The sequence below is a fragment of the Cervus canadensis genome, chromosome X, assembly GCF_019320065.1.
Source record: "Cervus canadensis isolate Bull #8, Minnesota chromosome X, ASM1932006v1, whole genome shotgun sequence".
Classification (NCBI taxonomy): Eukaryota; Metazoa; Chordata; class Mammalia; order Artiodactyla; family Cervidae; genus Cervus; species Cervus canadensis.
This window is the reverse complement of record NC_057419.1, coordinates 53,985,616-53,998,264: the sequence shown is the minus strand read 5'-3', so window position 1 is coordinate 53,998,264 and position 12,649 is coordinate 53,985,616. Positions and strand designations below refer to the sequence as shown.

General features: G+C 51.0%; 1 protein-coding gene and 1 pseudogene across 4 annotated transcripts in view; one reads left to right on the top strand and one right to left on the bottom strand.

The window, feature by feature from the left end:
- Nucleotides 1-2,468: 2,468 nt before the first annotated feature.
- On the bottom strand, nucleotides 2,469-3,522 carry LOC122435215 (annotated as a pseudogene).
- Nucleotides 3,523-4,735: 1,213 nt separating this feature from the next.
- IQSEC2 (IQ motif and Sec7 domain ArfGEF 2) overlaps nucleotides 4,736-12,649 on the top strand; it is a 77,227-nt gene continuing 69,313 nt past the window's right edge. For 2 of the 4 annotated variants that reach the window (XM_043458157.1, XM_043458156.1), the window contains exon 1: nucleotides 4,736-5,708. In XM_043458157.1, coding sequence (XP_043314092.1) covers nucleotides 5,002-5,708 — 707 coding nt within the window. In that variant the 5' untranslated portion in view covers nucleotides 4,736-5,001. Of the gene's footprint in view, nucleotides 5,709-8,583; nucleotides 8,591-12,384; nucleotides 12,388-12,649 lie in introns of those variants that run through there. The other 2 variants (XM_043458162.1, XM_043458163.1) reach the window with 2 other exon arrangements.

Here is a 12,649-nt window from a genome sequence, read left to right as displayed (position 1 = left end):
GAATACTCTGTAAATACTCTGTAAATATTTGCTGGAAATAGAAGTATTTGATACCTATATTAATTTAACTCTTATGGAGCACCTATTTTGTACAAGGTATTAAGGAAAGATACAGAGATGTGAAAAAGAAACATCTGAGCTTCCTGGCTATGCTTCTGTGTGACCCTGGGCGAGTCATTCAACCTCTGGGTTTCACTTTCCCCATCCATGACATGGAGGTAATAACATCATCCACCTCACAGGATTATCATGCAGATTGAGTTCGTGCATGTAGAGTACTTAGCACAGGGCCTGCCACATGGTAAGCACCATAGATGTGTTGTTTTTTTTTTTAACTGTAGCTGTTGTTATATGCTAGACTCTGTGCAAAGTGTTTTTAAAAAGCAGTTTTTATCAAGATACAGTTCACATACCATAAGATTCTCCCTTTTATTTAATTTTTTTTAATATTCTCCCTTTTAAAATGTACAGTTCAATGGTTTTGAATTAACAGGGTTGTGCAATCATCACCACCATCTAATTTTAGAAAATTTTCATTCTCCCTCCCCAAAACCCCATAGCAGTCACTCCTCTTTCCCCAACCCATGCCCTCGCCCCTAACAACCATTACTCTACTCTCTGTCTCTATGGATTTGCCTGTTCTGGAATTTTATCTAAATGGAATCATGCAATATGTGGACTTTTGTATCTCTTTTAGCATAATTTAGCATAATGTTTTCAAGGTTCATCCATGTTTTAGCATGTATTAGTACTTCATCCCTCCTTTAAAAATTGAAGTATAGTTGATTTACAATATTATATAAGTTTCAGGTGTACAATATAGTGATTCACAATTTTTAAAGGTTAGCCTCAATTTATAGTTATTGTAAAAATTGGCTATATTCCCTGTGCCGTACAATATATCCTTATAGCTTATTTATTCTTAAAAAACTTTTTATTTTGTATTGGGAGTATAGCCAATCAGGAGAAGGCAATGGCATCCCACTCCAGTACTCTTGCCTGGAAAATCCCCTGGACAGAGGAGCCTGGTGGGCTGCAGTCCTTGAGGTCGCTGAGTCGGACACGACTGAGCGATTTCACTTTCACTTTTCACTTTCATGCATTGGAGAAGGAAATGGCAACCCACTCCAGTGTTCTTGCCTGGAGAATCCCAGGGACGGGGGAGCCTGGTGGGCTGCCGTCTATGGGGTCGCACAGAGTCGGACACGACTGAAGTGACTCAGCAGCAGCAGCATAGCCAATCAACAATGTTACGATAGTTTCCAGTTGTTGACAAAGCGACTCAGCCATGGGGGAGAATGTGTATCCATTCTCCCCCAAATTCCTCTCCCTTTCAGACTGCCACATAACATTCAGAGAAGAGTTCCCTGTGCTATACAGTAGGTCCTTGTTGGTTATCCATTTTAACTATTGGCTTACTTATTTTATAGACAGTAGTTCTCCCTACCCCTCTATTGTCTCTCTCCCCTTCCCTCTCCCCACTGGTAACCACTGATTTGTTTTCTATAATTGTAAGTCTGTTTCTGTTTGGTCATACTCATTAGTTTGTTTTATTTTTTACATTCCACATATAAATGATATCATACAGTATTTGTCTTTCACTGTCTGACTTATTTCACTTAGCATAATACCCTCCAAGTCCATCCATATTGTTTTAAATGGCAAAATTTCGTTCTTTTTATGGATGCACAGTATTCCATCTTGTACATATACCACATCTTCTTTATCCATTCCTCTGTTAATATTGGCGTGCATATATCTTTTTGAAGTAATGTTTTCATTTTCTTTGGATATATACCTAGGAGTAGAATTGCTGGCTCATATGGCAATTCTATTTTTAGTTTTTTGTGAGGAAACTCCATACTGCTTTCCACAATGGCTGAACCAATTTACATTCCTACCAACAGTGTACTAGGGTTCCCTTTTCTTCACATCCTCATCAACATTTGTTATTTGTGGTCTTTTGATGATAGACATTCTGGCAGATGTGAGGTGATATCTCACTGTGGTTTTGATTTGCATTTCTCTGATAATTAGTAATGTTGAGCATCTTTTCATGGGCCTGTTGGCCATCTGTACATCTTCTCTGGGAAAAAGTCTATTCAGGTCTTCTGCCCATTTTAAAAATCAGGTTGTTCTTTTTATATATAGAGAGAGAGTTGGATGAGCTGTTTATATATTTTGGAACTCCAATCATTTTTATGGCTGAATAATATTCCTCCATGTGGATATACCACATTTTGTTTACCCATTCATCAACAGATGAACATTTAATTGTTTTCACTTTTGGGCTATTATGAATAATGTTCCTATGATCAATCATGTACAAGTTTTCATGTAAACATATTTTCATTTCCCTTGGGTATATTCCTGGGAGTGGATTCCTGGGTCATATGGTAATCCTATATTTAATAATTTGAGAAACTTCCAAATGGTTTTCCAAAGCAACCACACCATTTTACATTTCCAGCAGTGACGACTGAGTGTTCCAATTGTTTTACATGCTCAACCAACACTACTCCCTGTCTGTCCTTTTTATTTCAGTTATCATAGTGGATGTGAAGTGGTAACTGTATATGTGTGTTTTAAGAAACTGATGTTTATTTTTCAACAGCTTTATTTCCGTTTTCTGTTCAAGAGCCTGTGGAGAACAGCTTAATACTACCCAATGGTGGTTCTTACCAATTCACTGGCCTGAGCATTGGGATCAGTCTTCAGTGGTGGGTTGAGTGCTCTGATCTTTGGCAGAGAACTGCTCGATAGGTGCAGAGAGCACCAACATGCTTTCAGTCCAGCCTGTGACCTCAGGTTGAGTAGCAGTAAACTCAGGAACTAGAGCAGTCCATTCGGTCTGAAATTCCTTCTTGGTCACAGCCTTTCCATCAGTGACCTATTTATTCTTTTCGATCTCTACAGGGTCTCTGTAGAAACAGAGATCAGGCATGACATCCCGTGAGTGCTCATGGAAGATGGTGTCACGTATGCATTGTACTTCCCAGGACAGTATTCACATCAGACCCACGGAGTGGGCTCCATTGTTGTTGCCTGGGGTGGCAATGTCCACCTGGAGCAGAGGAGAATCTGTGTCATGCAGAGCAATGGCGGGCAGCCTAACATAAGATGCCTCTGTGAGAGGCTGGTGGTCAGCTATGGGATCAGTGACCACTGGAAGTTATGGCTCATGGAAGGCTGCCTGGATTTCATTAACAAAAGATTCCAGGAGTGAAGGAGCCAGCCACAGGAGTGGCTCCAGTGGCAGCAGCAAACTTCAGTCCAGCTTGGTGGCCAGTATTCCTGGAGGATGTGACACTGACATCAGCTGGGTTTTCAATGGCACAAGTCACCAGCAGAAACTTCTCTCAGGTTCTCTTCAGATTTATGATGTAGATGTTATCACCGCATTCTGTAGATGTACAGTTCCATTTGGAAGTCAAGGTTGGTGCCACCTAAGTGGGTTCCTGCTGCAAGGAATTTAAGGATATCCTCCTCCTTCATCAGTAGGGTATCAAGGGCTCTGGACATTGTGAAAGTTTCCTTTTACATTAGGAAAAAAAGCTCACTGTGGTTTTTATCTCCATTCCCCTGATGGCTAATAATGTTGAGTATCTTTTCATGTGCTTAATGGTCATTTGTATATCTTTGGAGAAGTATCTATTCAAGTACTTTGCCCGTTTAAAAAAATGGGTTGTCTTTTTGCTGTTGAACTGTAAGAGTTCTTTACATATTCAGATATATCATTTGCAAATATTTTCTTTCATTCTCTGCATTGTCTTTTCTGTGCCAAATGATTTTGCATGCTTTTCCCAAGACCACCCCCTGTGAGGTAGGTGTTACTGAGAGGGAAAAGGAAGTTCAGAGAGATGAAATTTAAATCCAGTTCTGTATGATTGTAAAACTCAAGCTTTCTCTTCTATCCCAGCCTGCTCACAAAGATGAATGAAGACATGTTTCTGGCTTTAAGGAGCTTGGTCTGGTAGAGGACATGCAACAAGAATAAAAACAAATGGGCTGTAAAGCAGAGGTCCACAAGTGTCACAAAAGAAGTGTGGAGGAAGTGAGCACTTCTGGCTGGGGAGATCAGGGCTGGCTTCAATGAGGTGGTGTTGGTCTTGCAGGATGGGTACAGTTTCATTGGATGGAGGTGATGGAGTAAATGGAGATGAGCATTTCCAAAGGAGAGTAGAAAATGAGGGCTGAATGAATGAATGGAGCTTTGAGCCTAAGACTAGTTGTGATGGGGAGTCCCAGGGCTTGTTGAGGTGGGAGATCCTGGAGACCGCCCATGATATGGGCTAGAGAGAGGTCTCCAGAGGTAGGAGGTCCAGGGGTTGGATGGGATAGGAACACTGACACTTGGGATTGGCAGACCCAGGGGATGGGGAGTCTGAGGGATTCCTGGACCTGGGGGCTGCCTGGGATGGAGGTTCCTGGAAGGTCTTAGATGAGGATCTTGGGCCTGTTGGAACCGAGGACGTTGGAACGGACTGGGTATGGAGGGCTTCTTTAGGCTGCATTAAGCGAGGACCCTGGGACCGGTGAAAAGGAGAGATCTCCGGCAGCTTGTGATGGGGCTGGCCCATGGGGCCCTTGGGGCAGGTCCAGCTTCGGGCGCCTGCGGCGGCTGCAGGTGGGACGCGCGGGGGCGGGCCGGGCGCGCGGGGTGGGGGCAGGGGCGGGGGGCGGGCCGGCGGCCGGGGCGGTCCCGCGCGGCCGCGCTGCGCAGTGACTCCGCAGCGGGCGGAGCGCCGCGGGCCGCGTCCTCGGGAGCCGTGGCGGCGGCGGCGGCGGCGGCGGCGGCAGCGGTAGCCTCAGCTCCTGCTCCCCGTGCCGCCGGCCCCAGCGCTGTCTCCCGGGCCCCCCCGGGCCCCCGGGCCCTCGAGCCCGGTGCGCGCCCTCGCGTCCCGCCGGCCCCCTCCCCCGGCTGGGCCCGGGGGAGGGTGGCGCCGTGAGCGAGCTGGGATCGGGCTCTCCTGCCCCTTCCCCTGCCCCTGGGCCGCCAGGATGGAGGCGGGGTCGGGTCCCCCGGGCGGCCCGGGATCCGAGAGCCCCAACCGGGCGGTGGAGTACCTGCTGGAGCTGAACAACATCATCGAGAGCCAGCAGCAGCTGCTGGAGACTCAGCGGCGGCGCATCGAAGAGCTGGAGGGCCAGCTGGACCAGCTCACCCAGGAGAACCGCGATCTGAGGGAGGAGAGCCAGCTGCACCGCGGGGAGCTGCACCGGGACCCCCACGGCGCGCGGGATAGCCCGAGCCGCGAGAGCCAGTACCAGAACCTGCGCGAGACCCAGTTCCACCACCGCGAGCTGCGGGAGAGCCAGTTCCACCAGGCGGCCCGGGACGTGGGCTACCCGAACCGGGACGGCGCCTACCAGAACCGGGAGGCTGTGTATCGGGACAAGGAGCGGGACGCCTCCTACCCACTCCAGGACACTGCTGCTTACTCTGCCCGCGAGCGCGACGTGGCCCAGTGCCACCTGCACCACGAGAACCCAGCCCTGAGTCGCGAGCGTGGCGGGAGGGAGGCTGGGCCGGCGCACCCGGGCCGCGAGAAGGAAGCCGGCTATTCGGCGGCGGTGGGCGTGGGGCCCCGGCCACCGCGGGAGCGGGGCCAGCTGAGCCGCGGCGCATCCAGGAGCTCCAGCCCCGGGGCCGGCGGCGGCCACAGCACCAGTACCAGCACCAGCCCGGCCACAACCCTCCAGAGAAAGTAAGGAACGCGTGTTTGTCTTCCCCGGTTCTTCCCCGCTAGTTCCCTCTTCAACTTGAACGGCTAGTAAAGTAAGAAGCCAGTGCCTGATTCCGTGTCTTCTCCTGTCCCAACCTGTCGGGAAAAGCCGGGCGCCCCCTCAGGCAGCCGATACCCCTCTCTAGCTTCCCCAGAGTGGGTTGGCCCGATGAGTGCAGGCATCTCTATTTCTCAAAACCGTGGCCAGTGAGAGCTTGGAGCAGTCGTCACCCCATCCACTTCTTCACCCCCTCCCTGTATCCTTGCCAGAGGATGGCTTTTCATTTCTTTATTTATTCTATTTGGATGCGCCGGTTGGGATATTTATTGTCTGTCACGATGTCAGCTCAGAGCCGCAGGGGAACGAAAGCCCTCCCCCCCCCCACCCCCGGCCGCGACTCCCCCCACCATTCGGGTCTCCTCTGCAGGTCCTGAGCGCAGGCCTGATCTTTTCTCCTCTGGCAGCCTCAGCTCCATCCTTTCCCAGAGAGGCAGGTGGGGACCAGAATGGCAGCTAGAGGCTGAGACGTCCCTCTGAGGGGGAACTGCAGCACATCCTGGCCAGGGGAGCAAAGATGGAGGCCCGGCCCTTGGCTAGTTCCTCAAAGACCACCCCCTCTCCACCCTTAAGAAAAACACCGCCCAATTGAAGAGCATACCAGCAAGGGAAGTCTACAGATCTTCCCTCTTGTTGGATCAGTGCCAGTGTCTGTGCTGGGGTCTGTGTGTCTGCTTATTTGGGACACCTTGGCAACATCTCTTGGGTTGGTGGGGCATGGGCTGGGTCCATTTCTCCATGCAGATATCATGGTGAGCTGGTTGGGATAAATGTCAAGCTGAAGGAGCCAAGGGTGTGCAGGATCACAGGGCTGCCTTAAAGGCTCCCTGATTTTTCTTCTGCTGGACTGGAAAGAATACTGAACTGGGAGTTAGGAAACCCAGGTTCCCCTTCCAGCTCTGCTGCAGATTGGCTTTGTGACCTTGACTGAGTCCCTTCCTCTCGCAGGGCATCAGTTCCCCCATATCTTTATAAAAGGCAGGATCTGCCTTGAATGCTCTTGAATGGCCCCTCCAGCTTAGATTTGATGGTTCTGTGACTAATCCAGCCACCACTACAGACCAAGTCTGAAGTCCTCTAGCAAATGGACAGCTTTCCTCCTCCTCTCACGGCTCAGCTGGTCCTACCATGTGCCACAACCAGCGGAGTGTCTCTTGGAGGCTGGGCTGGGGGTGGGGAAGCCTTCTGCCTCAGGAAATCTGCTGGGAGACAGCTCTCTGCAACTCCCCCGTGGTGAGGCAGCAGGCTGGGGTGCTGGGTTGAGATGGCTGGGCCCCAGGAGCAGCAGCTGTAGCTCAAGGACTCGGCTGGGCTTCACTGCAGTGCACCCTCAGCTGAGGTTTGGTGTGGGCTGCCCCAGAGGGAGATGGGCTCTTCTGCCTGGGGGAGGGGAGGGGGGGCTGCTTGGAGCCCATTCCAGGAGGACTGACTGTGTGCAGCTTGGGGCCCCACACTGGAGGGAGGGGCCAGGTCAACCAAGCAAGACCCTTTCAGGAGAGGACCGTGGTAGGGTGAGGGCACAGGGAGACTAGATGGGCATTGTGGTCCCTGAGCCTGGCTGCGGAAGACTTCCAGAGTGGTCAAGCCTGTGACAGAGGAAGCAGCCTCGTTATGTGTGCTCCAGGTAGCAGAACCGGGAGCAATGGGAAAATTGGGGATAAATCAGGAAGAACTTTCCAACCTGGTCTGGTGATGCAGTGGACTGCCTCAAGGGGATCGGGAAGGGCTAGAGAAAACATAATTCCTGAACTGGTGGAAAGCCCTGTGAAATGACCAAGGCTTTCCCCAATTCTAGGATTCAGTTCCCCTCCTGTTCTCCACCCTGCAGATGTGGGTTTGGAAGCCTGTTTGCTCTTGAGCTCTGGGCTTCTGCCATCTGGGCAGGCTTGCCTCTCGGTCCTTCCCTCTGTGTAGCCTCCAGGCTGTTCGTTGGATTTCACATTTTGTGAAACACATTTGTGTTTGTTGCTTCACATTTCCTAATGGGTTAATAAGGGGATTTTAGATGGTACTTCAAATTTCTCCTAACCATAAATATTTGCACATCCATTATTACCTCTTTTGGTCCTCACAACAGACCCTGTGCAGTGAGCACTAGCAACTCCATTTTAGAGATGGGGAAACTGAGGCTCCAAAAAATGAAGGGACCTTGCTCAAGGTTACACTGCCAGTTCTTAATAGAGCTAGGGCTATAACCCGAGTCCACCTGTCTCCAAGGCCTGTTATTTTTCCACTGGAGCTTTCTGAAGCCTCAAGACCTGACCAGGTCACAAACTGGAAGAGGCCAAGAGAGCCTGAGGTCTCTGGAGGATATGAGCAGGGGGAGATGGCTCTGGAATGAGTGATGAGAGAGGGAGTTGATGGGGGAGGGCAGAAGGCCTTGTCTCCCTCCTTTCCACTCTCCCTCCCTCTCTCTCGGCCAGGTGTCAGGAGGGCCTGTTGATGCAGTAGCCGTTGTCGTCGCCACAGCTGCTGCAAGCTACTCCCCTGCCAGGCCTCCTCTGGGTTTGTAAGGAGTGGGTGAGAGGCTGCTGCTGGAAGCCAGGGCAGGCAGGGTGGGAGTTGAGCAGCAGAGGCTGCAGCACTGGGGGAGGCTAGGTAGAGCTGGTACAAGCGGGGTGCTCCTGTTCCCCTGGCTCCCTCTGGTGGAGAAAGAGGAGAGAGAGGGGCCTGGGCCCAGCATGGAAGGGCCCCTTGCCCCGGGGCATATTCAGTCCTCCCAGCTACCCTGTGCGTATGTCACCACAACCCACGTTTTCCAGCCAAAGAAACCGAGGGCTCAGAGAAGTGAAGCAACACTCCAGAGGTCACAGAGCCACGAGGCAGACTCCCAAGCCTGGGAACTTGCCCTCTACTGCAGTTGATAGCAGCTGTTATGTCCACCCCCACCCATGTCATCCCCCCAGGATCCCCACACCCTCCCGCACTGTCTCTTCTGGACGGGTTCCCAGATGCCAGTCTGCCTTCTGCTGTGCTCTGGGTGTGGCCTTCCTAGTGCAGCATAGCGCATGAGAAGGCCCGACCTCCTTCTGGCCTCTGGGCCTTTGTATGTGAAGTCTTTGCTTGCTTTTGTTTGTCTGTCTGTTCAGCAGCTGCTGATATCCACCACGCTCAGGTCTTTCCCCCTGGAATTGCCACCCTTCCCCCCCCCCCCCCCCCGTCATGATTAGAGAAGATCTCTGTTTTTGTTGTCGATCATGGCCTGGGCCCCCTTGCCATCCTGGCACCTGGAATGATTTACAGCCGTGCTGGGGGCCACTGCTGAGTCCTCCACGCTGAAGAGAGCTGCATTTCCCACTCTTTTTGCCTGGGCCCAGCTCTGGCTTTGCCGTGGGCAGTGGTGGGCTGAAGCCTGTTTGGTGGTAACTCTCCATCCTCTGCCCCCCCCCAACCCTGCCCACCCAGCAAGCTGGCTTGCACCAGGGGACAGCAGTCAGCAGGGCCAGCCTGGTGTTCTTGTCAGCCAGGGCAGTGCTGGTTTAGGCACTGCTGTGGCGTCTCCTGTGTGCAGTGGATTGACAGTGTGCTCCCCGCAGGGGATGTGGATGCTGGGGGGGGGGGCACGGCGAGGGAGGGAGCCCAGGGAGGGGTCCTAGGGAAGTCTGTCTCCTTTGGGGTCTTGGGCACTTTTCCCAGGGGGGGGGTCCTCTCCTTCTTCTCAGGAGGGAATACCATTTCTTTCCCCGCCACTGTGTTGGGAGCATTATAGTTGTGTGGGAGGCAATGATAATGTCGAATTGAATGAGAATTAGAGGAATCTTGCTTCTCTGTCTAGATCTGGGGCGAGAATGGGGCTGTTGTCATCCACAAACATTTCTTGGCTGTGTGCAGAGAGCAGGAGGGGCCTCCAGGCTGAGCAAACACCACACTCTCTGTTCTTGAGATCCCCCCACCCCCTCCCCTGGCCAAAGACACAGGGGACCAGACCTGACCCATCGTAGTGACGGTGCTTAGGACAAAATGAGTAGCACAGGCAGTGAGGAGTGGAGGCTAGGACCTGGGGCAGAGGGAGCTTTGAAGAGAGTGAATATCACCTGGTGTTGGGTAGATGGGTAAGGGGAAGAAGACCAAATCCAGGCTTGCCCTCTGCTACTCTTTCATCTGTCCCACCTCTGCCTCCCATGGCCTCTGAATTTTCTGGGAGCACAGAAGAGGCCTGGGGCATGGAGAAGGGGCCACACATGTGCTGAGTGAGCCTCAATTCCATGTGCCAGGCACCACCCTGTGTGGTTTTATGTAACAGTAGCCAACATTGTTTTAACCTGCATTTACTGTGTGCCAAGCACTGTTTGTTCCAAGTGCTTTCCGTATATTAATTCATTCAATCACCACACGAATCCCTTGATGTATTATTGATAGATACTGTTATTAAGTCCACTTCACAGATGAGGAAATTGAGGCCCAGAAAGGTTGGATCACTTCCCCAAGGTCACTCAGTGCATATATGACAGAACTAAGAAGGAGCTAGGAGTCCGGGTGGCTGGACTCGAGAGTCCATCCACAGCATTCTCACCCACCATTCCGTGCTGCTGCTTATCTCATTCACAATCTGTGCCAGGTGGGTGTTCGTGTTATCCTCATTTTTCAGACAGGGAAATGGGAGATCAGAGAGGTACGGTGACCTCCCCAAGGTTACACAACTGCATGGGGCCCAGAACTATCTGGCTACTGAGCCTTTGGTCTACCATTACCTCCTGCAGGTGGGCGTGAAGATGGTTTAACATGTTCTGGGTGTAGCTCTGGGCTTCTACCCGCAGAGCTCCTGGGACCACTGCTTGAGTCAAGCTCCCTCTCCTGGTAGCCTCTTGGATTTTGACCACAGACTCCTAATCGATGCCCTCCTGCTCTTGTTCCCTTGGGCCCCTGATGAGGTACAGCCAGACCAAGCTTTCTGTGGGGCTCCAGCAGTTTCCTGCTGTCCTGGCCTTTAGGAGAAGGTTTCAGACAGCTCTGCCTGCCATGCATGGGCCCTTTAGGATCTTACCTTTCTCCTCTCATCTTTTTATAGTCCCCCTCACCCAGACTGAGTTACAGCCAGCCTGGCCTGCGTGCCCCATTGTCAGCACACTCAGCCCCCTGAGAGCCTCTGAGTCTTTATTATTATTATTTTGACCACACCTGCAGCGTGCAGGAGCTTAGTTCTCCAACCAGGGATAGAACCCGAGACTCCCCTGCATTGGAAGTGCAGAGTCTTAACCACTGGACCACCAGGGAAGTCCAAGCCTCTGGGTCTTTGCTCATGCTGTTCCCTTCTCCCGGGCTGTTCCATCCAGTGCCCAGGCTGCACTCCGCTGCTGTCACCTCTTCCACGTTTGTTCACTGATCTATCCCTGACCCTTGAAATGAGCACTTTGTCTTTCTTTATCCGTTTATTTGTTTATATCTTGTATCATCTCTACTAGCTTGAGAGCTCCTTCAGATTGAGATTTCACAGATATATATCACATGCATGTTGTGTCAGTCCCTCTGCTAGGTGCTGTGGGTGTAAGTAAAGGAGCTAGAAGCTTGGAAATGCATGGCGGACCACATAGTAGCTGCTCAGTAAATGCTGAGCAGACAAATGAATATCAGGTTAAGTCCTGGGACACTAACAGCCAGGGGTGGCTAAGGTGTTCTTCCTTTCAGGACTCCTGTAGAGAGAGATGACTCAACTCCAGAGTTCTCTTGGCTTCTGTGTGGCTTTTTCCTCACACTCCCTGGAGCTGTTTGGCCTCTGCCCTCTGTGTTCTTCCCCCTTACCAATTTCCCAGTTCATAGGATGTCAGGGTAGCGGAGTCAGATGAGACTTTAGAGACATTTAAGCCAATCTGCTCACCATTACCTGTCCTTCCCATACCATGGCTGTGTCATACCATGGTCTTCTCCCTCAACGTGAGACCTTCTGTCCTGAAAGGAGCAAAGAGGCCTGTATAGGACTGTGTACCATCTGCCTCATCCAGTGCGAAGTTACTTATTTAGCCATCAAATCTTTATTGGGCGCTGGGCACAGTGTCTTGGAGTCAGAATAAGACAGCCCTTCTAGCTCATTCTCTGCTATGTTCCCTGGCAGAAGAATCAACACTGGTCACAGGGAAAAATGGTGAGTAAATGACTTATTCCTCTTTTGCAGCAAGCCATTTAGGGCAAGATCATTTGCCGGTTACCCTCACTTCCTTGTAGTATTGGGTCTCTCTCCAGGCATCCATGTTGAAAAGCACTCATGCAAAGATGCCTGTTTTATTGTTTGGGTTTTTTTGGTTTGTTTTTAGGTTTGTTTTTTTTGTTTTTTTTTTGGCCACACCATGTGGCATGTAGGATGTTAGTTCCTTGACCGGGGGTTGAATCCGTGCCCCCTGCATTGGGAAAACAGAGTCTTAGACACTGGACCAGCAGGGAAGTCCCAGGATGCCTGTTCTTAAGCACTTAAGAGCTGAAGTTCCCTGGGACCTTTGAATTTAGAAAATGTGGTGTTGTGGGAATAAGGACTTCACGTGACTTAAGGAAAGTCACTTAACTTTCAGAGCCTTCTTTTTCTCAAGTAGTAAATGGGGATAAAACTGTATTTTCTGATGGGTGAGATTCCCATTGCCCCTGGCCTCCTGCCCCACAAAAATGTACCAGAAAGTTTCCTGACTGTCTAGCACACTCAGCAAGGTCCTGATCAGGATGGAAAACTGAGGAATAAGGATGAAAAATAATATGTGAGCCTGCCCTGCCCTCTAGAGGTGGAGTGTTGCAAACAAAACAACCCAGCCAAGATTGTCTCATCACATCCTTTTCAAAACAAAGATGACCACCAAGGGCTACATGACAGATCAGGATGATTCCTCTAACATCTTAGAAGGAAATTTATCACAATCATCACCTGATATGTACCATTTTACTA